We start from the raw sequence: 27,188 nt of genomic DNA, 5'->3' as shown, positions 1-27,188 counted from the left end.
GATTGTGTGAGGCTTACACCTGCCTCACTGACCCTATAAGAGTCTTATACCCGTCTCACTGACCCTGTAAGAGTCTGATACCCATATCACTGATCCTGCTGTGAGGGTCTTATACCCGCCTCACTGACCCCGTGAGTCTGATACCGGTCTCACTGACCATGCTGTGGTGGTTGATGGGAAATGTTCAGACTGGAGTCCAGTTACTAGTGGTGTACCACAAGGATCTGTTTTGGGGCCACTGCTGTTTGTCATTTTTATAAATGACCTGGAGGAGGGCGTAGAAGGATGGGTGAGTAAATTTGCAGATGACACTAAAGTCGGTGGAGTTGTGGACAGTGCGGAAGGATGTTCCAAGTTACAGAGGGACATAGATAAGCTGCAGCTAGGGCTGAGAGGTGGCAAATGGAGTTTAATGCAGAAAAGTGTGAGGTGATTCATTTTGGAAGGAATAACAGGAAGACAGAGTACTGGGCTAATGGTAAGATTCTTGGCAGTGTGGATGAGCAGAGAAACCTCGGTGTCCATGCACATAGATCCCTGAAAGTTGCCACTCAGGTTCAGAGGGTTGTTAAGAAGGCGTACGGTGTGTTAGCTTTTATTGGTAGAGGGATTGAGTTTCGGAGCCATGAGGTCATGTTGCAGCTGTACAAAACTCTGGTGCGGCCGCATTTGGAGTATTGCGTGCAATTCTGGTCACCGCATTATAGGAAGGATGTGGAAGCATTGGAAAGGGTGCAGAGTAGATTTACCAGAATGTTGCCTGGTATGGAGGGAAGATCTTATGAGGGAAGGTTGAGGGACTGGAGGCTGTTTTCGTTAGAGAGAAGAAGGTTAAGAGGTGACATAATTGAGGCATACAAAATGATCAGAGGATTAGATAGGGTGGATAAGTGAGAGCCTTTTTCCTCGGATGGTGGTGTCTAGCATGAGGGGACATAGCTTTAAATTGAGGGGAGATGGATATAAGACAGATGTCAGAGGTAGGTTCTTTACTCGAGAGTAGTAAGGGTGTGGAATGCCCTGCCTTCAACAGTAGTGGACTCGCCAACACTAAGGGTATTCAAATGGACATTGGATAGACATATGGACAATAAGGGAATAGTGTAGATGGGCTTTAGAGTGGTTTCACAGGTCGGCGCAACATCGAGGGCCGAAGGGCCTGTACTGCGCTGTAATGTTCTATGCTGTGTGAGAGTCTGATACCCGTCTCACTGGCCCTGTGAGAGTCTGATACCCGTCTCACTGACCCTGTGAGAGTCTGATACAGGTCTCACTGACCGTGAGTCTGATACCCGTCTCACTGACCCTGTGTGAGTCTGATACCCGTCTCACTGACCCTGTGTGAGTCTGATACCCGTCTCACTGACCCTGTGTGAGTCTGATACCCGTCTCACTGACCCTGTGAGAGTCTGATACCCGTCTCACTGACCCTGTGAGAGTCTGATACCCGTCTCACTGACCCTGTGAGAGTCTGATACCCGTCTCACTGACCCTGTGAGAGTCTGATACCCGTCTCACTGACCCTGTGAGGGTCTGATACCCGTCTCACTGACCCTGTGAGTCTGATACCCGTCTCACTGACCCTGAGAGAGTCTGATACCCGTCTCACTGATCCTGTGTGAGTCTGATACCCGTCTCACTGACCCTGTGAGTCTGATACCCGTCTCACTGACCCTGTGAGTCTGATACCCGTCTCACTGACCCTGTGAGTCTGATACCCGTCTCACTGACCCTGTGAGTCTGATACCCGTCTCACTGACCCTGTGAGTCTGATACCCGTCTCACTGACCCTGTGAGTCTGATACCCGTCTCACTGACCCTGTGAGTCTGATACCCGTCTCACTGACCCTGTGAGTCTGATACCCGTCTCACTGACCCTGTGAGTCTGATACCCGTCTCACTGACCCTGTGAGTCTGATACCCGTCTCACTGACCCTGTGAGTCTGATACCCGTCTCACTGACCCTGTCTGACATCTCTCCCGATTGGTGTGCCAGGAGCGGACTGGCAGTGACTGCTTTTGATGCTTTAAGATGGTCCAAGATTCCCAATTGCACAGACTCCAAGTATCACCATAAATATTACACTTTAAAATGTGAAAATAATGGTACAGCACGAGCGGGTTATACATCAGCTTAAACAATGTAACAGGTCACAGCAATATCCACAGCATGCCTTGTGAATACAAGCAGCAATCGTGCAGCAGATTGTTCAACTAGATGGAAATGAGACTGCAGAGTGTGAAGCAGAGGTTCCTGCAGTGACGAGGTGAGAATCAACCAGACACAGCCAGAGGTTAATCAGAATCTAGCTAGTCACTGCAGAGACTGTACAACACCCAGGACAGGTACAGCACGGGGTTAGATACAGAGTAAAGCTCCCTCTACACTGTCCCCATCAAACACTCCCAGGACAGGTACAGCACGGGGTTAGATACAGAGTAAAGCTCCCTCTACACTGTCCCCATCAAATACTCCCAGGACAGGTACAGCACGGGGTTAGATACAGAGTAAAGCTCCCTCTACACTGTCCCCATCAAACACTCCCAGGACAGGTACAGCACGGGGTTAGATACAGAGCAAAGCTCACTCTACACTGTCCCCATCAAACACTCCCAGCACAGGTACAGCACGGGGTTAGATACAGAGTAAAGCTCCCTCTACACTGTCCCCATCAAACACTCCCAGGACAGGTACAGCACGGGGTTAGATACAGAGTAAAGCTCCCCTACACTGTCCCCATCAAACACTCCCAGGACAGGTACAGCACGGGGTTAGATACAGAGTAAAGCTCCCCCTACACTGTCCCCATCAAACACTCCCAGGACAGGTACAGCACAGGGTCAGATACAGAGTGAAGGTCCCTCTATGCTAGTAAATACTCCTCGGGCAGTCTATACTGTGCAGTATTCACTACAAATCGAGACTACGTCTCTCAGAGACTGTCAGATTGATTTGAATGAAGTGATGCGTCGGTCTGTGGCTGGAGATTTGAAGGTCCAATGGGAGACCACAGAAACTTTTCAAATTGTATCCATACAAACAACAGATCGAGAATTTCCCCAAGTGTGGAAGTTCAGCGAGTCATTAAACTCAGTCACGTCTTCCACAAACAGGTGGCAGAAGCCCATTGAATCCCAGGTTACAGAAAGATGTCCATTGCAGAGACAACAGAAGCTTTGCCACTTGATTCAAACTAGTGGCGTGCAGTCGTGAACATCAGTGAGGACCGAATAGAACCCAAATTTCTCCATCGGTAACCCTGTCGAGAGTCAGTGTCTGTGGGACCTTCACCCCAGTGAGAGTCAGTGTGTGGGGGACTGTACCCCAGTGAGAGTCAGTGTGTGTGGGACCCGTCCCCCAGTGAGAGTCAGTGTGTGTGGGACCAATACCCCAGTGAGAGTCAGTGTGTGTGGAATCCGTACCCCAGTGAGAGTCAGTGTGTGGGGGACCCGTACCCCAGTGAGAGTCAGTGTGTGTGGAACCCGTACCCCAGTGAGTGTCAGTGTATGTGGGACCCGTACCCCAGTGAGAGTCAGTGTGTATGGGACCCGTACCCCAGTGAGAGTCAGTGTGTGGGGGATTGTACCCCAGTGAGAGTTAGTGTGTGCGGAACCCGTACCCCAGTGAGAGTCAGTGTGTATGGGACCCGTACCCCAGTGAGTCAGTGTGTGGGGGATTGTACCCCAGTGAGAGTCAGTGTGTATGGGACCCGTACCCCAGTGAGAGTCAGTGTGTGCGGAAGCCGTACCCCAGTGAGAGTCAGTGTGTATGGGACCCGTACCCCAGTGAGAGTCAGTGTGTGTGGAACTGTACCCCAGTGAGAGTCAGTATGTGTGGGACCCGTACCCCAGTGAGTCAGTGTGTGTGGAACTGTACCCCAGTGAGTCAGTGTGTGGAACTGTACCCCAGTGAGAGTCAGTGTGTGCGGAACCCGTACCCCAATGAGAGTCAGTGTGTGTGGGACCCTTACCCCAGGGAGAGTCAGTGTGTGTGGAACCCGTACCCAGTGAGAGTCAGTGCTTGTGGAACCCGTACCCCAGTGAGAGTCAGTGCTTGTGGAACCCGTACCCCAGTGAGAGTCAGTGCTTGTGGAACCCGTACCCCAGTGAGAGTCAGTGTGTGTGGGACCCGTACCCCAGTGAGAGTCAGTGTGTGTGGGACCCGTACCCCAGTGAGAGTCAGTGTGTGTGGTACCCGTACCCCAGTGAGAGTCCGTGTGTGTGTGGGACCCGTACCCCAGTGAGAGTCAGTGTGTGTGGGACCCATACCCCAGTGAGAGTCAGTGTGTGTAGATCCCGCATCCCAGTGAGAGTCAGTGTGTAGATCCGTACCCCAGTGAGAGTCAGTGTGTGTGGGACCCGTACCCAAGTGAGTGTCAGTGTGTGTGGGGAACCCGTACCCCAGTGAGTGTCAGTGTGTGTGGAACCCGTACCCCAGTGAGAGTCAGTGCGTGTGGAACCCGTACCCCAGTGAGAGTCAGTGTGTGTGGAACCCGTACCCCAGTGAGAGTCAGTGTGTGTGGTACCCGTACCCCAGTGAGAGTCCGTGTGTGTGTGGGACCCGTACCCCAGTGAGAGTCAGTGCGTGTGGGACCCGTACCTCAGTGAGGGACCCGTACCCCAGTGAGTCAGCGTATGTAGATCCCGTACCCCAGTGAGAGTCAGTGTGTGTGGGACCCGTACCCCAGTGAGAGTCAGTGTGTGTGGGGCCCGTACCCCAGTGAGAGTCAGTGTGTGTGGGGCCCGTACCCCAGTGAGAGTCAGTGTGTGTGGGGCCCGTACCCCAGTGAGAGTCAGTGTGTGTAGATCCCGCATCCCAGTGAGAGTCAGTGTGTAGATCCGTATCCCAGTGAGAGTCAGTGTGTGTGGAACCCGTACCCAAGTGAGAGTCAGTGTGTGTGAAACCCGTACCCCAGTGAGAGTCAGTGTGTGTGGGGCCCGTACCCCAGTGAGAGTCCGTGTGTGTAGATCCCGCATCCCAGTGAGAGTCAGTGTGTAGATCCGTACCCCAGTGAGAGTCAGTGTGTGTGGGACCCGTACCCAAGTGAGTGTCAGTGTGTGTGGGGAACCCGTACCCCAGTGAGTGTCAGTGTGTGTGGAACCCGTACCCCAGTGTGAGTCAGTGTGTGTGGGACCCATACCCCAGTGAGAGTCAGTGTGTGTGGGACCCATACCCCAGTGAGAGTCAGTGTGTGTAGATCCCGCATCCCAGTGAGAGTCAGTGTGTAGATCCGTACCCCAGTGAGAGTCAGTGTGTGTGGGACCCGTACCCAAGTGAGTGTCAGTGTGTGTGGGGAACCCGTACCCCAGTGAGTGTCAGTGCGTGTGGAACCCATACCCCAGTGTGTGTGGGACCCGTACCCCAGTGAGAGTCAGTGTGTGGAACCCGTACCCCAGTGAGAGTCAGTGTGTGTGGAACCCGTACCCCAGTGAGAGTCGGTGTGTGTGGGACCCGTACCCCAGTGAGAGTCAGTGTGTGTGTGGGACCCGTACCCCAGTGAGAGTCAGTGTGTGTGGAACCCGTACCCCAGTGAGAGTCAGTGCGTGTGGAACCCGTACCCCAGTGAGAGTCAGTGTGTGTGGAACTGTCCCCCAGTGAGAGTCTGTGTGTGTGGGACCCGTACCCCAGTGAGAGTCGGTGTGTGTGGGACCCGTACCCCAGTGAGAGTCAGTGTGTGTGGAACCCGTACCCCAGTGAGTCAGTGTGTGTGGGACCCGTACCCCAGTGAGAGTCAGTGTGTGTGGGACCCGTACCCCAGTGAGAGTCAGTGCGTGTGGAACCCGTACCCCAGTGAGAGTCGGTGTGTGTGGGACCCGTACCCCAGTGAGAGTCAGTGTGTGTGGGACCCGTACCCCAGTGAGAGTCAGTGTGTGTGGGACCCGTACCCCAGTGAGAGTCAGTGTGTGTGGGACCCGTACCCCAGTGAGAGTCTGTGTGTGTGGAACCCGTACCCTAGTGAGAGTCAGTGTGTGTGGGACCCGTACCCCAGTGAGAGTCAGTGTGTGTGGGACCCGTACCCCAGTGAGAGTCAGTGTGTGTGGGACCCGTACCCCAGTGAGAGTCTGTGTGTGTGGAACCCGTACCCCAGTGAGAGTCTGTGTGTGGGGGACCCGTACCCTAGTGAGAGTCAGTGTGTGTGGGACCCGTACCCCAGTGAGAGTCTGTGTGTGGGGGACCCGTACCCCAGTGAGAGTCAGTGTGCATGCACATGAGGGTCCTTCAATTTTACTTACCAAAGGCGCCCAAGGTTGTACCAGCAGCAGCTTCAGACACTATGTGAGCAACGTTAATCGTATTGATACATGACCAATATTCGGAGGACAGTTTTGTTTTAGCCGTTAGATCAGGATTTGGGGGGAGGGGCGACATAACAAATAGAAGCAAATGCTAAGTGCACAGCCAATCACGTTCCAGTCTCCAACACAACAGGCTTTGAAAAGCACTTACTAAAAGACCCATTGATGGTTGTTGGGAGTTTGGGGCTGAGAGTTTTAATGTCTGGAGGAATCCTGGGTGCTGCTGCAGATCAGAGAGAGACAGATGGGGATTACAGCAGAAAGTTTTGTGCATCATAGAGCGAGGGGGACAAGAAGCAGCCTGGGAGAGGATCCAGCAGCCCTGTTACACAGCAACCAGCAATTCAATCATCCCTGCTACTCGACCACTCTGCTCTCTGACCCTTGTCCAAAACTCCGCCATGCACACACTGCCGTCCCTGTGCCCACGTCCAGGCCATCCTGGCCATTTCGCTCTCTGGTTCTTTTGTGAATCATCGGTGTCCCTCTGGTTAACAATCCTCCTGACACAGGTGGTGACCATTTGGCGCATCGAGTCTGCACTCAGCCTCTGAAAGAGTACTCTACCTCGGCCCACTCCCCCGCCCTACCCCCGTAATCCCACCTGACTCAAGGACAAGGGGCAATTTATCATGGCCAATCCACCTAACCTGCACATCTTTGGACTGAGGGGGGAAACTGGAGCACCCGGAGGAAACCCACGCAGACACGGGGAGAACGTGCAGACTCCGCACAGACAGGCCTGAAGCCGGAATTGAACCCGGGTCCCTGGCGCTGTGAGGCAGCAGTGCTAACTGCCGTACCACCCTTTTCTCCTTATTTATGGTATTGAAGCTATTTTATTTTGAACACCTCGATTAAACGTGCCCTTAACCTTTCCCCGAGGAGAAAAATGCTTCTCCCGCCTCCCCAAACTGCAATCCTTGTGCACAGGTCCCAGTCTTGATAAATCTTTCCTGTTCCTCTCACACTCATCCTAAAGTGTGGACACAATCCTGTAAACCAGGATCTGGAAGGGAGGGAGGAACTCCGGGAAATTGTTGGGTCTGTGGGTTGACAAATCCCCAGATCCAGGACTTGATCCTCAGGGAGTAAAGGAAGCGGCTGATGAGATTATTGATGCGTTGGTTTCAATTTTCCAAAATTCTCTGGATTCAGGGAAGGTTCCGTTAGATTGGAAAATAGCAAATGTAAATCCTTTATTTAGAAAGGGAGGGAGGGAGAAAGCAGTAAACTACAGACCAGTTGGCTTAACATCTGGCGTATGAAAAATGTTAGAAATGATTAAAGATATTATAACAGGGCACCTGAACCATTCAAGACCAACGGGCTGAGTCAACGTGGATCAGGCTAGGGGCCTCAAGTTTACAATTTACAGAAATGGCTTCGATGACTGTAGTGATGGGATGGCTGCTAAATTAGCTGGACTCAGGTAGGTCGACAGGTAGGATGTGAGGCACTAAGGAGGCTACAAGAGGACATAGATAGGCAAAGATATGGAAAATGGAGAGTAATGTGAGAAAGTGTGAAACTGTCCATGTTGACAGGAAGAATAAATAAGTTCATTATCGAAATGGTGATAGGCTGCAGAGCTGAGGGGCAGAGGGATCTGAGTGTCCTGGAGCATGAATCACAAAGGCTGGTAGACAGGTACAGTAAGTAATTAGGAAAGCAAATAGAATGTTGTTGTTTCTCATGAGGTGAATTGGTTACAGAGGTAGAGGTCGTTCAGTGAGAACGCACCTGGAGTATTGGGCACAGGATTGGTCTCTTTATTTAAGGATGTAAATGCATAGGAAGCCATTTAGAGAAGGTTCACCAGACTAACACCAGGAATGGGAGGATTGTCTTATGAGGAAAGATTAGACAGGCTGGGCTTGTATTTGCTGGAGTTCAGAAGAGTAAGAGGGGACTTGATTGAAAAGTTCAGGGGTGAAAGGTAATCTGGGGTGAACAGGAATGTGAAGTTGAGGTTGCAATCAGATCAGCCATGATCTTATTGAATGGGCTAGCAACCAAGGGGCTGAGCGGCCTGCTCCTGATTCTAATTGTTTTTGTTGTATGCACCTCACCTGAGGCCAGAGTGTTTTACAAAAGTTAATCATAACCCCTATGGCACAGTGGGCTAAACAGCTGGTTTGTAATGCAGAACAAGGCCAGCAGCACGGGTTCAATTCCCGTACTGGCCTCCCTGAACAGGCGCCGGAATGTGGCGACTATGGGCTTTTCACAGTAACTCCATTGAAACCTACTCGTGACAAGAAGTGAATATTATCATGCCCCTACGAATAAAACCCAAGGTGCTGCATCGTGCTCTCGCTCTGTAATGGACCCTTCAATGACGACATACACAGGGCCCTCTGCTCCCCCACCCACTTTAGATTGGTGTCCATTATTTTCTTGCCTCTGTGTTATTCCCATTAAAATGAATCACTTCATATTTGTCTGCATTAAACTTCATCTGCCACTTGTCTGCCCAGTCCACCAGCCTGTCTATGTCAACTTTATCACCATCACAATTTATAACATTTCCCAGTTTTGTCATTTCTAGATTTAGCAATTGAAAGAATCACAATCTTTCCAGTGCAGGAGGCCATTTGGCCCATCAACTCTGCACTGACTCTCTGAAAGATCATTCTATCTTGTCCCACTCCCCAGCCATATCCCCGTACCCTTGCACATTCTCTCTTTTCAACAGGAATCCAATTCCCTTTTCAATATCCCAATGAAACCTGCCCCCCTCCCCCCACCACACACACGCAGGAAGCTCGTTCAGACTCCAACCACTCTCCGGGTAAAAAGATTTCCCTCACTAAACGTCCACTTCATTTACCCATTATTTTGAATACGTGCCCTCACGTTCTTGATTCTCTCTTTCTCTCTCTCTCTCTCGGAGACAGTTTCTCACCATTTACCCGTCCACACCCTCAGGATTCTGAGCACCTCTATCGAGTCTCCTCTCAGTCTTTTCTCTGCGGAAAACAGACACAACCTCTCCAATCTATCCTCATAGCTGCAGTTATAGAATTTACAGCGAGTCGGCACCCGGCCCAGCGGCTCCGCACCCGGCCCCCAGAAAGAGCACCCTACCCACGCCCACATCTCCACTCCAACCCCACACCTCCAGCCTATTCCCGTAACCCCAACTAAACGTTTTTGGACACTAAGGGCAATTTATCATGGCCAATCCATTCAACCTGCACATCTTTGGACTGTGGGAGGAAACCGGAGCACCCGGAGGAAACCCACGCAGACACGGGGAGAACGTGCAGACTCCGCACAGACAGTGACCCAGCGGGGAATCGAACCTGGAGCTGTGAAGCAACAGTGCTAACCACTGTGCTATCGTGCTGCCCGCTAACCCTCCTTAACTTTGGAATTAACCTTGTGAATCTCCTCTGTTCTCTGCCCATTGCCTTCACCTCCTCCCTCAGGTACGGCTCCCAGAATGAGGTCTAACTTCTGTCTTACACAAGTTCAACACAACCAAATGATCAGACCCCCCGCCCCAGACCGGGGAGGTTGTTACATCCAAACTTTGTAAAAACAAATAGAACACATGAAATTTTCCGTGGGAATTATGAGCAAGAACTTTGGATGAGGAGATGGTTGTCTGTTGCAAAGTCGGACAGACAATCCCAGGCATTGGAATGGGATCCAGTTCAGATACAAATCGGGAGTGCAGAGTGAGTGCAGTAGCGGAGAAATTCCCTCCACCAGGCCCTGGAGCAGCCGCGCATGGACAGGGCGATCCCAGGACGCCGTTACCCAGCAGAGATTGGCCCCCCAACAGTCGGCGATTGGCCCCAGCAGTGTTACTCAGAGGAAATTACCTTCCTGTGTGATACAGATGGAGCCACTTCCCATTCCCACTCTCAGAGCATCCACACCAGCATCAATCAGATTCTTCGCCTGTGCTGCAGTGACAACTGAGGAGACACAGAGGGGGAGGGGGGATGGAAGGTGGGTGGGGGGTGGGTGGAGAGGAAGGGGGGGGGGGTTGGGGGAAATGAGAGACAGTGAGAAAAAAAAAAATGGTCACTTTTACCTTAAGACAAAAGGTCAATCATTTGCCTTCAACAGGGCGAGTGATACAGATGGAGCCAGTTCCCATTCCCACTCAAGGGTACCAGTGATGGGGACATTGTTTTTGTGCAGAGACCGGTAATGTTCTCTTCATGCTGGAGACTCTGAAATCCTGTGGCTCTGAAGGGGGCGGTCTTGGCAGAGTCTGTGTTTTGTGGGATTTCACCCCTCGTGAGGCCGACAATGCCAGGGAGAGAGACGATCATTCACATCCTGTCGGTAGCCCTAGTCGCCATGGAGACTTGGGCATTCTAAATTTAAAATAAATAAAACAACGGGGACAGGTTATCTGTTGGTGGGAGTTTGCTGTGTATGGAATGGCTGCTGTTGACTATATTTCACCTTTTGTAAAGCGGTTTTGATCGGGCTGTAATGAAACTTTAGAAATGCCGCTTTGTCTTCTTTCTGAAGCTTTTTTTCTCACTATTCACAGATGTGGGCGTCGCTGGTTAGGCCCAGTATTTATTGCCCAGCCCTAGCTGCCCTTCAGAAGGCGGTGGGGAGCTGCCTTATTGAACCGCTGCCGGTGTAGGTACACCCAGTGTGCTGTTAGGGAGGGAGTTCCAGGATGTTGCCCCCGGCGACAGTGAAGGGACGGCGATATATTTCCCAGTCAGGGTGGTGAGTGACTGGGAGGGGAACCTCCAGGTGGTGGGGTTCCCAGGTATCTGCTGCTCTTGTCCTTCTAGATGGTAGTGGTCGTGGGTTTTAGATAGTTTCTCACTCTTCAGTCACTGGGAGCAGATGGAGCAATTAACCAGAGGGTCAGAGATTTAACGTCATTGATCAGAGGAATTATTCTTAGCCTGACAGGTTGTTGTGATCCGGAATGTTCTGATCTGGAAGGTGCTGTCTGAAAGGGCGGCAGAATTGGAGAAATCCGAGAAGAGGTGAAAACTCCAGGCCTCCAGGGAAAGGGCCGGGGAAGTGGGAATAACTGGGTCACTCTTTCAAAGAGTTAGCAGAGACAGAGGGCTGAATGGCCTCTGCCAGCATTGCAAGATTCTTTAATACCTGAATAGGCATAAAAAACGCCAGCAATTGAAGGTCAGTGAGAGGTTCGAGACCGCGCTCAGCTCTTGATTTTCGCCACAGGAACAGACGGAGCAGCCAATTCAGATAAATTACCATTTCCACCAATGACCTGCAGGTCCGGGTACTTGTCCTTGATGTGTTTAATCATCTCAATCTGAAAGATGGAATTTCCCTGGGAGGAATCCTGAGGACAGAGTGAGAGAACAGTGAGAGAGGGACGGGAAGGAGACATTGGGGGGGGGGGGGGGGGAAGGGAGAGAGAGAGAGAGAGAGAGAGAGAGAGAGAGAGAGAGAGAGAGAGAGAGAGAGAGATGGGGGAGTGCAGATAAACCGACCAGAACCACAGCGTCCACACCAGCCTGCACCAGGAGGTCCAATCGATATCGATCATCGGAATGGGTGCCCACTGCAGCTCCGCACAGTAACTGCTTCTTGGAGTCTTTTGATGCAAGTGGATAATCGCGATTCTTCTTCAGGTCTGTCCGAGCGATAATGGCCACCAGCTGGTCATCATCATTGACAATGGGCAGCTTCCCTGAAGCAGAGACAAAGGCGTCAGACCGATAGCTCAGAGTACGGGGAATATTTCACAGCAGCTCCCAGCTCAGCCTCGCTCTCATTGGGCAGAGGGACAGTCAGCAGGGCATTAAAGAGCATCATTAGTGTATCACTGTTACAGAGCCGAGGGCCACTCAGCCCCTCTGTACACATGCTTGTCCATATCCAATCACAGCCCTAACTCAGCCTCAAGAATAATTCACTCCCAATCCCAGGGCAGCACAGTGGTTAGCCACTGCTACCTCACGGCATCGAGGTCCCAGGTTCAATCCTGCGTCACTGTCTGTGTGGAGCTTGACATTCTCCCCGTGTCTGCGTGGGTCTCACCCCCCACAACCTAAAGATGTGCAGAGTAGGCGGATTGACCACGATAAATTGCCCCTTAATTGGGGAAAAAATAATTAGGTATTTTAAATTGAAAAAATTCACTCCCAATCTGCTCACTGTAACCTGCTGATCCCTCTCCCCATGTGCTATTCCCAGTGTGTGCTTCGATCGTGGGGGCCAGCGGGCCTATTCCACTCTGGGAGTATCATGACACCTCCCCTCCTCCCACAACCCCCCCTTCCCCTACACAGGGGCAGCTCGGTAGCACAGTGGTTATCCCAGTTGCTTCACAGCGCCAGGATCCCAGGTTTGATTCCCCGCTTGGGTCACTGTCTGTGCGGAGTCTGCACGTTCTCCACGTGTCTGTGTGGGTTTCCTCCGGGTGCTCTGGTTTCCTCCCACAGTCCAAAGACGTGCAGGTTAGGTGGATTGGCCATGATAAATTGCCCCTTCGTGTCCAAAAAAAGGTGGGGCTGCTGGGATAGGGTGGAGGTGTGGGTGGGATGCTCTTTCCAAGAGCCGGTGCAGACTCGAAGGGCCGAATGGCCTCCTTCTGCACTGTAAATTCTATGAAATATGATCACACACAACCCCACCTCCTCCCCCCCCACACGACCCGCCCCCTACTTCCCCCCCACACACGACCCCCCCCCCCTCTTCCCCCCCACACACGACCCCCCCCCTCTTCCCCCCCACACACGACCCCCCCCCTCTTCCCCCCACACACGACCCCCCCCCTCTTCCCCCCCACACACGACCTCCCCCTCTCCCCCCCCACAACACGACCTCCCCCCTCCCCCCCCACACACGACCTCCCCCTCTCCCCCCCCCACACACGACCTCCCCCTCTCCCCCCCCACACACGACCTCCCCCTCTCCCCCCCCACACACGACCCCCCCCCCCCGCTTCCCTCCCACACACGACCCCCCCCCGCTTCCCTCCCACACACGACCCCCCCCCGCGCTTCCCTCCCACACACGACCCGCCCCCCTGCTTCCCCCCCCACACACGTCCCCCCCCACACACGCCCCCCCCCCCCGCTTCCCTCCCACACACGACGCTCCCTCCATGCCCCACACATGACGACCCCCCCCCCCGACCCCCCATACACGACCCCTCCTTCCCCCACATGGAGTTTATTCTCACACTCGGTCAGTTACCTTTCTTACTTCGCTGCAATATCTCGTTTGCTTCTTTCAAAGTGACAGCAGCCGGAGCCACGACCAGATCTTCTCTCTTCGTCATCACCTGGTGTAGAGATGGGGAAACAGTCAGAGCATCACCCCCAGCCCCAGGAGCAGCCCCCCCCAGTCCCAGGAGCAGCCCCCCCCAGCCCCAGGAGCAGCCCCCCCCCAATCCCAGGAGCAGCAGCCCCCCCCCAATCCCAGGAGCAGCCCCCCCCCCCAATCCCAGGAGCAGCCCCCCCCCCCAATCCCAGGAGCAGCCCCCCCCCCCCCCAATCCCAGGAGCAGCCCCCCCCCCCCAATCCCAGGAGCAGCCCCCCCCCCCCCAATCCCAGGAGCAGCCCCCCCCCCCCCCAATCCCAGGAGCAGCCCCCCCCCCCCAATCCCAGGAGCAGCCCCCCCCCCCCCAAATCCCAGGAGCAGCCCCCCCCCCCCAATCCCAGGAGCAGCCCCCCCCCCCCCCAATCCCAGGAGCAGCCCCCCCCCCAATCCCAGGAGCAGCCCCCCCCCCCCCAATCCCAGGAGCAGCCCCCCCCCCCCCCCAATCCCAGGAGCAGCCCCCCCCCCCCAGTCCCAGGAGCAGCCCCCCCCAGTCCCAGGAGCAGCCCCCCCCAGTCCCAGGAGCAGCCCCCCCCAGTCCCAGGAGCAGCCCCCCCCAGTCCCAGGAGCAGCCCCCCCCCAGTCCCAGGAGCAGCCCCCCCCCAGTCCCAGGAGCAGCCCCCCCCAGTCCCAGGAGCAGCCCCCCCCAGTCCCAGGAGCAGCCCCCCCCAGTCCCAGGAGCAGCCCCCCCCAGTCCCAGGAGCAGCCCCCCCCAGTCCCAGGAGCAGCCCCCCCCAGTCCCAGGAGCAGCCCCCCCCAGTCCCAGGAGCAGCCCCCCCCAGTCCCAGGAGCAGCCCCCCCCAGTCCCAGGAGCAGCCCCCCCCAGTCCCAGGAGCAGCCCCCCCCCCCCCCCCCCCAAGTCCCAGGAGCAGCCCCCCCCAGTCCCAGGAGCAGCCCCCCCCAGTCCCAGGAGCAGCCCCCCCCCAGTCCCAGGAGCAGCCCCCCCAGCCCCAGGAGCAGCCCCCCCAGCCCCAGGAGCAGCCCCCCCAGCCCCAGGAGCAGCCCCCCCAGCCCCAGGAGCAGCACCCCCAGCCCCCCCAGCAGCAGCACCCCCAGCCCCAGGAGCAGCCCCCCCAGCCCCAGGAGCAGCACCCCCAGCCCCAGGAGCAGCACCCCCAGCAGCAGCACCCCCAGCCCCAGGAGCAGCACCATACTGCATCACTGAGGGCCGAGACAGGAGGGTCCCGCACCCCCTCCGAGACCAAACCTGGAGGATTGTTTACCGACACGGTCTCTTTACTGAAGGAAAAACTTGTCACAGAGGGAACGCAACGAATGTTAATCAAACTCATTGCTGGGATGGATGGATTGCCCTAATGAGGGAAGATCAAATAGACGGGGCCTTTATTCTGCAGTTTAGAAGATTGTGAGATGATCTCATTCAAAGGTACAAATTCTTACAGGGTCGATGGGAAGTTGCAGAAGGATGTCCCCCCTGGCAGGGGTGAAGGGGGGGGCAGGGTCTAGAACCATGGGACACAGTCTCAGAATCAGGGCTCATGTCGGACTGAGATGAGGAGGGATTTCTTCACTCAGAGGGTCACTAGAATTCTCTACCTCCGAGGGATATGGTGACTCAGTCACTCAGTAAGTTCAACACTGAGATCGACAGATTTCTACACATTAAAAACATGGAGGGAAACGGGGATCGTGCAGGGAAATGGTGTCAAAGTAGATCAGACAGGATGTCATGGCAGAGTGGCTTCGAGGGGCTGAATGGCCAACTCCTTAATGAGCTGTCAGTTAGCACAACGTCTCTGCACAGGACGTCATCAATCCTGCAAACACCAACCATTCCGATCCACAAATCGCGTCAGCTTAAAACAGCCAGCGTGAAGCAGGCAGCTCACACTGTGGAGCACCACTGCCCGCAGCAAACCTCTCGATGTTGGATTCCCGCAGCAAAATCTCCTAACCGGTATCGTAAAGGCGCCTCCTCCCACGGGCATCGCGCCACCCCCCCTCCCCGGGCATCGCGCCCACCCCCTCCCTGGGCATCGCGCCCACCCCCGGGCATCGCGCCCACCCCCGGGCATCGCGCCCACCCCCGGGCATCGCGCCCACCCCCTCCCCCGGGCATCGCGCCCACCCCCTCCCCCGGGCATCGCGCCCACCCCCTCCCCCGGGCATCGCGCCCACCCCCTCCCCCGGGCATCGCGCCCACCCCCTCCCCCGGGCATCGCGCCCACCCCCTCCCCCGGGCATCGCGCCCACCCCCTCCCCCGGGCATCGCGCCCACCCCCTCCCCCGGGCATCGCGCCCACCCCCTCCCCCGGGCATCGCGCCCACCCTCTCCCCGGGCATCGCGCCACCCTCCCCGGGCATCGCGCCAACCCCTTCCCCGGGCATCGCGCCCACCCCCTCCCCCGGGCATCGCGCCCACCCTCTCCCCGGGCATCGCGCCACCCTCCCCGGGCATCGCGCCAACCCCCTTCCCCGGGCATCGCGCCCACCCCCTCCCCGGGCATCGCGCCCACCCCCTCCCCGGGCATCGCGCCCACCCTCCCCCGGGCATCGCGCCCACCCCCTCCCCCGGGCATCGCGCCCACCCCCTTCCCCGGGCATCGCGCCACCCTCCCCGGGCATTGCGCCAACCCCTTCCCCGGGCATCGCGCCACCACCTCCCCCGGACATCGCGCCACCATCTCACCCGGACATCGCGCCACCCCCTCCCCCGGGCATCGCGCCCACCCCCCTCCCCCGGGCAATACCTCCGCCAGGTAACGGTCGTGTTCCTTTTCCGTCAGGAAGTCGATGTCACGGGAGGAGATGATTCCAACCAATTTCCCGCCAAGTTTCCCGGTGTCTGTGATGGGAATTCCACAGAATCCGTGACGAGCCTTTGCTTCAAACACATCCTGCACCTTTTCCGAGGGGCTCATAACCACGGGGTCAGTGATGAATCCCTGCTCGTATTTCTGAAAGAACATTGGAAACATGGAGACAAATCAGACCATTAAATAAACAAATCATTTCACATCAAAACCAACAGGGCAGAAAAAGCAAGTTTCCTGGAGTAAGATTCTGATCCTGGAGACACGACGAACTCAACTCAAAACAAACTTCGACAAACTGGAAAACCCCCAATTACTGATCCACAAACTCCTTGTTCTGCAATCTCAAACCCTCAGCCTCAGCCTCTTGGCTTCTTTCTGATAACACACCCAAATCTCCCCCGACCCCATGGACACTGCCTGCATCAAGGCCTGTGCTTCAATTATAAGATCATAAAAAGTAGCAGGAATATTCCAGGTGACCCCAGAGACTGCTCCACTGTTCAATATTATCCAGCCTTTCGACTATTTTCCTGGTCCTTCTATCAATTCCCTCAGTAGGTTTTTTGAGTTTTTAAAGAGGTGACAAAGGGAATTGATGAGGGAAGGGCTGTTAATGTAGTTTATATGGACTTTGATAAGGCGTTGGACAAGGTCCCACATGGCAGACTGGTGAAAAAACTAAAATCACATGGGACTCGGGGTGGGCTGGCTGGATGGATACAGAACTGGCTTGGTTATAGAAGACAGAGAGTAGCGGTGGAAGGGTGTATTTCAGAATGGAGATCTGTAGCTAGTGGTGTTCTGCAGGGATCAGTGCTGGGACCTCTGTTGTTTTAATATATATATATATATATATATAAATAAATGATCCGGTGGAAAACATGGGTGGTCTGATTAGTAAATTTGCGGATTACATGAAGATTGGCGGAGTTGCTGATAGTGCAGAGGATTGTCAGAGGATACAACAGGATATGGATAGATTGGAGACTTGGGCACAGAAATGACAGATGGAGTTTAATCCGGACAAATGAGAGGCGATGCATTTTGGAGGATATCTAGGCGCAAATTATACTGTAAACCCTTAGGAACATTAAAATACAGAGGGATCGGGGCGTGCAGGTCCACAGTTCCCTAAAGTGGTAACACAGGTGGCCAAGTTGATTAAGAAGGCATGTTTGCCTTCATCAGCCGGGGCACTGAATACAGGAGTTGGGAAATCATGTTGCAGCTGTAGAAAACCTTGGTTAGGCTGCATTTGGAGTTTTGCGTGCAGTTCTGTTCACATTATCAGAAGGACGAGGAAGCTTTGGCGAGAGTGCAAAGAAGGTTCACCAGGATGTTGCCTGGTCTCGAGGGTGTTAGCCATGAGGAGAGGTTGAATAAAATAGGGTTGTTTTCACTGGAAAGATAGAGGCTGAGGGGAAACCTGATAGAGGTCTACAAAATTATGAGGGGCAGACAGGGTGGATAGTCAGAGGCTTTTTCCAAGGGTGGAAGTGTCAATTACAAGGGGGACAGGTTCAAGGTGAGAGTGGGTAAGTTTTTCCACACAGAGAGGGGTGAGTGTCTGGAACGCGCTGCCAGAGGATGTGGTGGAAGCAGCACATTAGCAACTTTTAAGTGGCACCTGGATGGGTCCACGAATAGGGAGGGAACAGAGGGATACGGACCGAGTAAGGGCAGAAGGATCGGCACAGGGTTGGAGGGCCGAAGGGCCTGTTCCTGTGCTGCACTTTTCTTTGTTTTAAGTTTAGCTCACATTTTTCCAAAGACAGGAATCCAAACATCCCAACCCTTTCCTTGGAAGTGAAATTCCAGAATTCTGGAACTGCCTCATTAACCTGACGGATGGGAATCACACTGAGCCGGCATTCCAAGTCTGTACCTTCACTTTCCGCACTTCATTTGCCTGGAACTCTGGGGTACAGTTATGGTGAATGAATCCGATTCCTCCCATCAACTATGTTTCAAAAGAGAAAAGAACAAGGAGTTACTGTGGTTACCGGCCGCACGGGCGGGAGCGCGGGGCCGGCCGCACGGGCGGAGCGCGGGCCGGCCGCACGGGCGGAGCGCGGGCCGGCCGCACGGGCGGAGCGCGGGCCGGCCGCACGGGCGGAGCGCGGGCCGGCCGCACGGGCGGAGCGCGGGCCGGCCGCACGGGCGGAGCGCGGGCCGGCCGCACGGGCGGAGCGCGGGCCGGCCGCACGGGCGGAGCGCGGGCCGGCCGCACGGGCGGAGCGCGGGCCGGCCGCACGGGCGGAGCGCGGGCCGGCCGCACGGGCGGAGCGCGGGGCCGGCCCGCACGGGCGGAGCGCGGGCCGGCCGCACGGGCGGAGCGCGGGCCGGCCGCACGGGCGGAGCGCGGGCCGGCCGCACGGGCGGAGCGCGGGCCGGCCGCACGGGCGGAGCGCGGGCCGGCCGCACGGGCGGAGCGCGGGCCGGCCGCACGGGCGGAGCGCGGGCCGGCCGCACGGTCGGAGCGCGGGCCGGCCGCACGGTCGGAGCGCGGGCCGGCCGCACGGTCGGAGCGCGGGCCGGCCGCACACTCGGAGCGCGGACCGGCCGCACACTCGGAGCGCGGACCGGCCGCACACTCGGAGCGCGGACCGGCCGCACACTCGGAGCGCGGACCGGCCGCACACTCGGAGCGCGGACCGGCCGCACACTCGGAGCGCGGACCGGCCGCACACTCGGAGCGCGGACCGGCCGCACACTCGGAGCGCGGACCGGCCGCACACTCGGAGCGCGGACCGGCCGCACACTCGGAGCGCGGACCGGCCGCACACTCGGAGCGCGGACACCAGCAACACCAAAATCCACTGGAGCCATTCCATTTCAAACCCAGAACAGTGATGGCTTGAGGCAGATTTTGGAGCATTTCACCTGTAAAATTCTGCTGGTAATAACTGAGGTGGGGGGGGGGGGGGTGAAAGACGGCTGGGTTAGCTCGGTAAATGCAACCGCATATCACAAGTAACCAATACCAATCACAGGCAAAGTCTGGTAACCATGGAGACCCGACCAAGGATCAGGGATGGTCAGAACAACCTCAGAACCCCCACGCGACCCGCACTCGCAGTTATGGCGATCAGTGTCAGGAGCACTGGTTGTGAAGCAGCCTCCGCTCCAACCCTCCGGAATATAGAAAATTGCTTCAAAATCAACATCCAAAAAGAGGGGAAATGAAAATCCATAATTACCAATGACCAAACAGCAATTTCACCTCTGCTTACTCTGCAGACATTTCCCCATCTCAAATTCTCATGGTTTCATCTTGAACGGGATTTTCAATGTAAACACGATTTGTATAACATCAGAAATGGATATGAATAAGCTGCAGCCAGCTTTTACCAGATTCTGCACAAAATTGTGTTGTTGGTACCTCTACCCTCTCTGGTCAGCGTGGGAGGATGGGCGAGCGAGGGGGGGTGGCGTCCAAGAGTCACAACCACAGTAACCTCGTCAGTCGCCAGGAGCAGCAGCCCCTCCAAATATTCAGCCAGTCGCCAATGGTACAGAGCAGGGAATCAAAGAAGTTTCCAGAACTGGGAATATTCCGTTTATGAGCAACTGCATCAGATTTGGAAACATTGTGAGAATATGAGCATGTGTGTGTGTGAATGGGTAGCAGGGTGTTGGGAACAGGACGTTGAATGTTTACATACCGCCATGGCGATTGCCATGTTAGCCTCAGTCACTGTGTCCATTGGAGAGGAGACCAGGGGTGTCTTTAAGGTGATCTTCTTGGTGAGTGCTGAGGCAAGATCCTACACACGGAAACACAAAGGTAAATGACTGCTGCGTTGTAGAAATGATTCAGAGACTTATTCTCTTTCAATTAAACCACCCCCTACAAGAGTGACTTTCAATGAGGTTCAAAGAGAGTCAAAGCCCTCCCATCGGAACCCCCCCCCCTTCGCAAAGCCCCCCCCCCTTCCAAAGAAACACCGCAACTCACCAGGTTAACGATAATTGACTAACGATTCAGAGAGCGAGATGTTGTGATCTGGAAGATGTTCCCCGAAAGAGCGGTGGAAGCAGATTCAATCATAACTTTGAAAGACGGTTTGGCGAAACATTTTGACAGTGGCTATGGGGAAGAGAGGGGGAACCAAAGAGAAAATGCTGGAAAATCTCAGCAGGACTGGCAGCACCTGTAGGGAGAGGGAAGAGCTAACGTTTCGAATCCAGGTGACTCAAAGAAACGTTAGCTCTTTTCTCTCCCTACAGATGCTGCTAGACCTGCTGAGATGTTCCAGCATTTTCTCTTTGGTTTCGGATTCCAGCATCCGCAGTAATTTGCTTTATTTATTAAAGAGAAGGGGGGAGTTGGAGAAACACTGACAGTGGCTATGGGAAAGAGAAAGGGAGCTGGATTAGTTGGGACTCGACTTCAAAGGGTCAACAGGGCATTATGGACTGAATGGCCCCATTCTGTGATTGTAGCACTTTTTTTTCTTTTACAACAATTGCATCCTGAAGTTTTAGCCGAATACTCACCACTTGGTCAGAGGTGAAGTCGATGTACCCAGGCAGGAGGAGGAAATCACTGGAAGAGCGAGAGAAGACCATCAGTAACATTTAATCAGCTCCTGCATCCACATTCAAAAGCATTGTCGTCGACCACCCTCCATATAGCCACGGAGTGCTGGCTTGAAACATGGCACCGAGATTGGATGTGGGTTCAATCCTCACTGCAGCCCGTGATACTCCATCAGGCAGAATTCGGTGACTGTCTTGGAGAGGCACTGGGTTAACTTAGCAATTCCAGAGCTGTTCATTCAGCCCAGTTAACCAATGTTAGTGTCTCCTCCAACCCCATCACAATCTCCTTCTACTCCTTGCTCCCTCAACTGTTTATCCATCGTCCCTCTTAAATATCTCGGGGAGCGGGTTCCACATTCTCCCCACTCGTTCCCACAGGGATTGGGGAGAATGCGGAACAAAGAAATGGCTGACCAACTAAATAAATATTTCAGTTCTGTCTACACAAAGGACACGAATAACAAACCAGAAATGTTGGGGAGCACAGGGTTTAGTGAGAGGGAGGAACTGAAGGCGATCAACATGTGTAGAGAAATGGTGTTGGGGAAATTGATGGGATTGAAGGTTGATAAATCCCCAGGGCCTGAGAATCTACATCACAGAAGTGACTCTGGAAATAGTGGATGCATTGGTGGTCATCTTCCAGGATTCTATAGAATCTGGAACAGTTCCTGCAGATTGGAGGGTAGCTGATGTAACTCCACCATTTAAAAAAGGAGGTCGCGAGAAAACAGGGAATTATTGACTAGTCACCCCGACGTTGGTAGTGGGAAAATTCCAGAATTCATAATCAACGATTTTAAAGCTGAACATTTAGAATCACCATTGAGTCGTTGAGATCCCACACCCAGTGTCTGGTGGGCCCCACGTTGCAGCCACTGACCCTCCGCCCCCCCCTCCATTCAGCAGATCGGCCGGTGGGGGGGGGGGGGGGGGGGGGGGGCAGGATCCCACCCACCATCAACGCTTAGGCTGTGGAATGTGGGAGATTCGGGATGTCAAATAGGTCAAAGTGTCAACAGCTCGAGGATTTTAACAATAGTCACCACATTCCGTCGCCTGTTCGGGTCACAGAGGGAGAATTCAGAATGTCCAATTCATCTAACCTGCACATCTTTGGACTGTGGGAGGAAACCGGAGCACCCGGAGGAAACCCACACAGACACGGGGAGGACGTGCAGACTCCGCACAGACAGTGACCCAAGCCGGGAATCGAACCTGGGACCCTGGAGCTGTGAAGCAACTGTGCTATCCACTGTGCTACCAGGGATGGTGACCCCGGGGCCGTTGACCCGGAGGCCGGAGACCCTCCCCCCTCAGACCCTCCCCCGGGACCCCTGCCCCCTCAGGCCCCTCCCCCCTCAGGTCCCTCCCCCCTCAGGTCCCTCCCCCCTCAGGTCCCTCCCCCCTCAGGCCCCTCCCCAGGGACCCCAGTCCCCTGGCCGCTCCAGCCACTCACTTGTAGGTCAGCCCCTCTCCGGCCCCGAACAGCTGGCGGCCGCTCTGCCCGTCCTCCGGGACGTACCCTGTCCCCCCGCTGATCAGGAACTGGGTCCCGGGGCTGCCGGCGCCGCGGCCCGAACAACAACCGGGAACTGGGCCCGAGGCCCCGGGTAGCGGCTCCATCACTCAGCACGTGGGGATCGAGACCGGATATGCGGCGCCGAGAACCAATCACCGGCGGAGATACCGGATATCCGTCCCGGGAACCAATCACCGGCGCAGAGACCGGATATCCGTCCCGGGAACCAATCACCGGCGCAGAGACCGGATATCCGTCCCGGGAACCAATCACCGGCGCAGAGACCGGATATCCGTCCCGGGAACCAATCACCGGCGCAGAGACCGGATATCGGGCGCCTGGGGCACTGTATCCAATCAAAGTCCGAGAGACACTTTGGGAAACTCAGACACAATCTCATTGTGACGTGGCGATGCGGGGCGGGGCGATGCGGGGCGATGCGGGGGGCGGGGCGGAGGGGCGGGGCGATGCTGGGCGGAGGGGCGGGGCGATGCGGGGGCGAGGCGGGGCGATGCGGGGGCGGGGCGATGCGGGGGGGCGGGGCGATGCGGGGAGGCGGGGCGATGCGGGGAGGCGGGGCGATGCGGGGGCGGGGCGATGCGGGGGGCGGGGCGATGCGGGGGGCGGGGCGATGGGGAGGCGGGGCGATGCGGGGGGCGGGGCGATGCGGGGGCGGGGCGATGCGGGGAGGCGGGGCGATGCGGGGGGGGCGGGGCGATGCGGGGAGGCGGGGCGATGCGGGAGGCGGGGCGATGCAGGGGGGCGGGGCGATGCGGGGGGAGGCGGGGCGATGCAGGGGGGCGGGGCGATGCAGGGGGGGGGCGGGGCGATGGGGGAGGCGGGGCGATGCGGGGGGGCGGGGCGATGCGGGGGGCGGGGCGATGCGGGGGGCGGGGCGATGCGGGGAGGCGGGGCGATGCGGGGGGGCGGGGCGGTTACACCAGGAGCTGCTCCTTCCTCAGGTGAATGAAGAGGTCTGTTCCAGAAACATATATATAGACAAATTCAAAGATGCAAGACAAAGCTTGGAATGCGACCATTAGCAGGTGATTAAATCTTTACAGATCCAGAGATGGGGTAACCCCAGGTTAAAGAGGTGTGAATTGTCTCAAGCCAGGACAGTTGGTAGGATTTCGCAGGCCAGATGGTGGGGGGTGAATGTAATGTGACATGAATCCCAGGTCCCGGTTGAGGCCGCACTCATGTGTGCGGAACTTGGCTATAAGTTTCTGCTCGGCGATTCTGCGTTGTCGCGGGTCCTGAAGGCCGCCTTGGAGAACGCTTACCCGGAGATCAGCGTCTGAATGCCCTTGACTGCTGAAGTGTTCCCCGACTGGAAGGGAACATTCCTGCCTGGTGATTGTCGCGCGATGTCCGTTCATGCGTTGTCGCAGCGTCTGCATGGTCTCGCCAATGTACCACGCTTCGGGACATCCTTTCCTGCAGCGTATGAGCTAGACAACGTTGGCCGAGTCGCACGAGTATGTACCGCGTACCTGGTGGGTGGTGTTCTCACGTGTAATAGTGGTATCCATGTCGATGATCTGGCACGTCTTGCAGAGATTGTCATGGCAGGGTTGTGTGGTGTCGTGGTCGCTGTTCTGAAGACTGGGTAGTTTGCTGCAAACAATGGTTCGTTTGAGGTTGCGCGGTTGTTTGAAGGCAAGTAGTGGGGGTGTGGGGATGACCTTGGCAAGATGTTCATCTTCATCTATGACGTGTTGAAGGCTGTTTTTGCGGGCAAGCCAAGCACCCCTGACAGCGCTGTCCAGCCCATGCATCCACCTGCAAGGGATGCGGTAAAAAGGGCCACTTTGTGGCAGTATGCCAGGCCCGGGCAGTCGCTGCGGTCTCCACCACAATCCTCTCCATGGTCCCCATGAGGCCTCCGGGCGCCGCCACCTTGTCCCGCGGACGCCACGTGCGATGGATGGGCGCCGCCATTTTGTGCACCGCCAGCCATGTGTGACCAATGGGCGCTGCTATCTTGGACTCGCAGGACCCCAGTTCGGCTGACCACACAGCGCCCGAAGAAAACATTCAACTGGTGCCACGAGTAGCCTCGGTGACCCTGGACCAGTCTCGGCCCTGAACACTATCGACTGCTATGACCACGGTGATAATCAATGTGCATGAAACGTCATGCCTAATTGACTCTAGGAGCACGGAGAGCTTCATACACCCCGACACGGTAAGACGCTGTTCTCTCCCCGTCCACCCCGTTAATCAAAAAATCTCCCTGGCCTCCGGATCTCACTCAGTAGAGATCAAGGGGTTTTGTGTAGCTGACCTCAAAGTCCAAGTAAGGGAGTTCAGAAACTATCGACTCCATGTCCTTCCCCACCTCTGCGCGGCCACATTCCTAGGGTTGGATTTTCAGTGCAACCTCGAAAGTCTAACTTTCAAATTCGGCGGCCCTATACCCCCCTCACTGTCTGCAGCCTCGCGACCCTCAACGTCGATCCGCCTTCCCTGTTTGCGAACCTCACCCCGGATTGCACACCTGTCACCACCAGGAGCAGACGGTACAGTGCCCAGGACCGGATCTTTATTAGGTCAGAGGTCCAACGGTTACTGAAGGAAGGTGTCATTGAGGCTAGCAACAGCCCCTGGAGAGCTCAAGTAGTGGTTGTAAAGACCGGGGCGAGGCATAGGATGTTCATCGACTACAGTCAGACCATCAACAGGTTTACGCAGCTCTACGCGTACCCTCTCCCCCGCATACACGACCTGGTCAACAGGATCGCGTATTACAAGGTCTTCTCCACGGTGGATCTTAAGTCCGCCTTAAGTTAAGAACCAGCTCCCCATCCGCACTAGTGACCGCAAGTAAACTGCCTTCGAGGCAGATGGGCGGCTCTACCACTTCTTATGGGTTCCCTTCGGTGTCACTAACGGGGTCTCGGTCTTCCAGCGTGAGATGGACCGAATGGTTGACTGGTACGGTTTACGAGCCACATTCCCGTATTTCGATAACATAGAACATTACAGCGCAGTACAGGCCCTTCGGCCCTCGATGTTGCGCCGACCTGTGAAACCACTCTAAAGCCCATCTACGCTATTCCCTTATTGTCCATATGTCTATCCAATGACCATTTGAAATGAAATGAAATGAAAATCGCTTATTGTCAGAAGTAGGCTTCAAATGAAGTTACTGTGAAAAGCCCCTAGTCGCCACATTCCGGCACCTGTTTGGGGAGGCTGTTACGGGAATACCCTTAGTGTTGGCGAGTCCACTACTGTTACAGGCAGGGCATTCCACGCCCTTACTACTCTCTGAGTAAAGAACCTACCTCTGACATCTGTCTTATATCTATCTCCCCTCAATTTAAAGGTATGTCCCCTTGTGCTAGACATCACCATCCGAGGAAAAAGGCTCTCACTGTCCACCCTGTCCAATCCTCTGATCATCTTGTATGCCTCAACTAAGTCACCTCTTAACCTTCTTCTCTCTAACGAAAACAGCCTCAAGTCCCTCAGCCTTTCCTCATAAGATCTTCCCTCCATACCAGGCAACATTCTGGTAAATCTCCTCTGCACCCTTTCCAATGCTTCCACATCCTTCCTATAATGCGGCGACCAGAATTGCACGCAATACTCCAAATGCGGCCGCACCAGAGTTTTGTATAGCTGCAACATGACCTCATGGCTCCTAAACTCAATCCCTCTACCAATAAAAGCTAACACACCGTACGCCTTCTTAACAACCCTCTCAACCTGGGTGGCAACTTTCAGGGATCTATGTACATGGACACCGAGATCTCTCTGCTCATCCACACTGCCAAGAATCTTACCATTAGGCCAGTACTCTGTCTTCCTGTTATTCCTTCCAAAATGAATCACCTCACACTTTTATAAGACCATAAGACATAGGAGCGGAAGTAAGGCCATTTGGCCCATCGAGTCCACTCCACCATTCAATCATGGCTGATTTCAACTCCATTTACCCGCTCTCTCTCCATAGCCCTTAATTCCTCGAGAAATCAAGAATTTATCAACTTCTGTCTTAAAGACACTCAATGTCCCGGCCTCCACTGCCCTCTGTGGCAATGAATTCCACAGACCCACCACTCTCTGGCTGAAGAAATCTCTCCTCATCTCTGTTCTAAAGTGACTCCCTTTTATTCTAAGGCTGTGCCCCCGGGTCCTAGTCTCCCCTGCTAATGGAAACAACTTCCCTACATCCACCCTATCTAAGCCATTCATTATCTTGTAAGTTTCTATTAGATCTCCCCTCAATCTCCCAAACTCCAATGAATATAATCCCAGGGTCCTCAGACGTTCATCGTATGTTAGGCCTACCATTCCTGGGATCATCCGTGTGAATCTCCGCTGGACCCGCTCCAGTGCCAGTATGTCCTTCCTGAGGTGTGGGGCCCAAAATTGCTCACAGTATTCTAAATGGGGCCTAACTAATGCTTTATAAAGCTTCAGAAGTACATCCCTGCTTTTATATTCCAAGCCTCTTGAGATGAATGACAACATTGCATTTGCTTTCTTAATTACGGACTCAACCTGCAAGTTTACCTTTAGAGAATCCTGGACTAGGACTCCCAAGTCCCTTTGCACTTCAGCATTATGAATTTTGTCACCGTTCAGAAAATAGTCCATGCCTCTATTCTTTTTTCCAAAGTGCAAGACCTCGCACTTTCCCACGTTGAATTTCATCAGCCATTTCTTGGACCACTCTCCTAAACTGTCTAAATCTTTCTGCAGCCTCCCCACCTCCTCCATACTACCTGCCCCTCCACCTATCT

General features: G+C 55.2%; 1 protein-coding gene across 3 annotated transcripts in view; it reads right to left on the bottom strand.

Annotated features, from left to right (window-relative positions):
- LOC140388653 (inosine-5'-monophosphate dehydrogenase 2) overlaps window positions 1-22,575 on the bottom strand; it is a 51,529-nt gene extending 28,954 nt beyond the window's left edge. Inside the window, exons 1-9 of one of the 3 annotated variants that reach the window (XM_072473128.1) lie at window positions 22,369-22,575; window positions 20,865-20,913; window positions 20,030-20,131; window positions 18,250-18,324; window positions 16,299-16,505; window positions 13,465-13,552; window positions 11,754-11,953; window positions 11,512-11,602; window positions 10,131-10,214 (exon numbers count right to left, since the gene is read on the bottom strand). In XM_072473128.1, the coding sequence (XP_072329229.1) occupies window positions 10,131-10,214; window positions 11,512-11,602; window positions 11,754-11,953; window positions 13,465-13,552; window positions 16,299-16,505; window positions 18,250-18,324; window positions 20,030-20,131; window positions 20,865-20,913; window positions 22,369-22,535 (1,063 nt within the window). In that variant the 5' untranslated portion in view covers window positions 22,536-22,575. Of the gene's footprint in view, window positions 1-10,130; window positions 10,227-11,511; window positions 11,603-11,753; window positions 11,954-13,464; window positions 13,553-16,298; window positions 16,506-18,249; window positions 18,325-20,029; window positions 20,132-20,864; window positions 20,914-22,368 lie in introns of all 3 variants that reach the window. The other 2 variants (XM_072473127.1, XM_072473129.1) reach the window with 2 other exon arrangements.
- Between the last annotated feature and the right edge of the window lie 4,613 nt (window positions 22,576-27,188).

This window comes from Scyliorhinus torazame, chromosome 13 (assembly GCF_047496885.1).
Source record: "Scyliorhinus torazame isolate Kashiwa2021f chromosome 13, sScyTor2.1, whole genome shotgun sequence".
Classification (NCBI taxonomy): Eukaryota; Metazoa; Chordata; class Chondrichthyes; order Carcharhiniformes; family Scyliorhinidae; genus Scyliorhinus; species Scyliorhinus torazame.
Note: the sequence above shows the minus strand (reverse complement) of the source record. Positions and strands in the feature narration are given on the sequence as shown.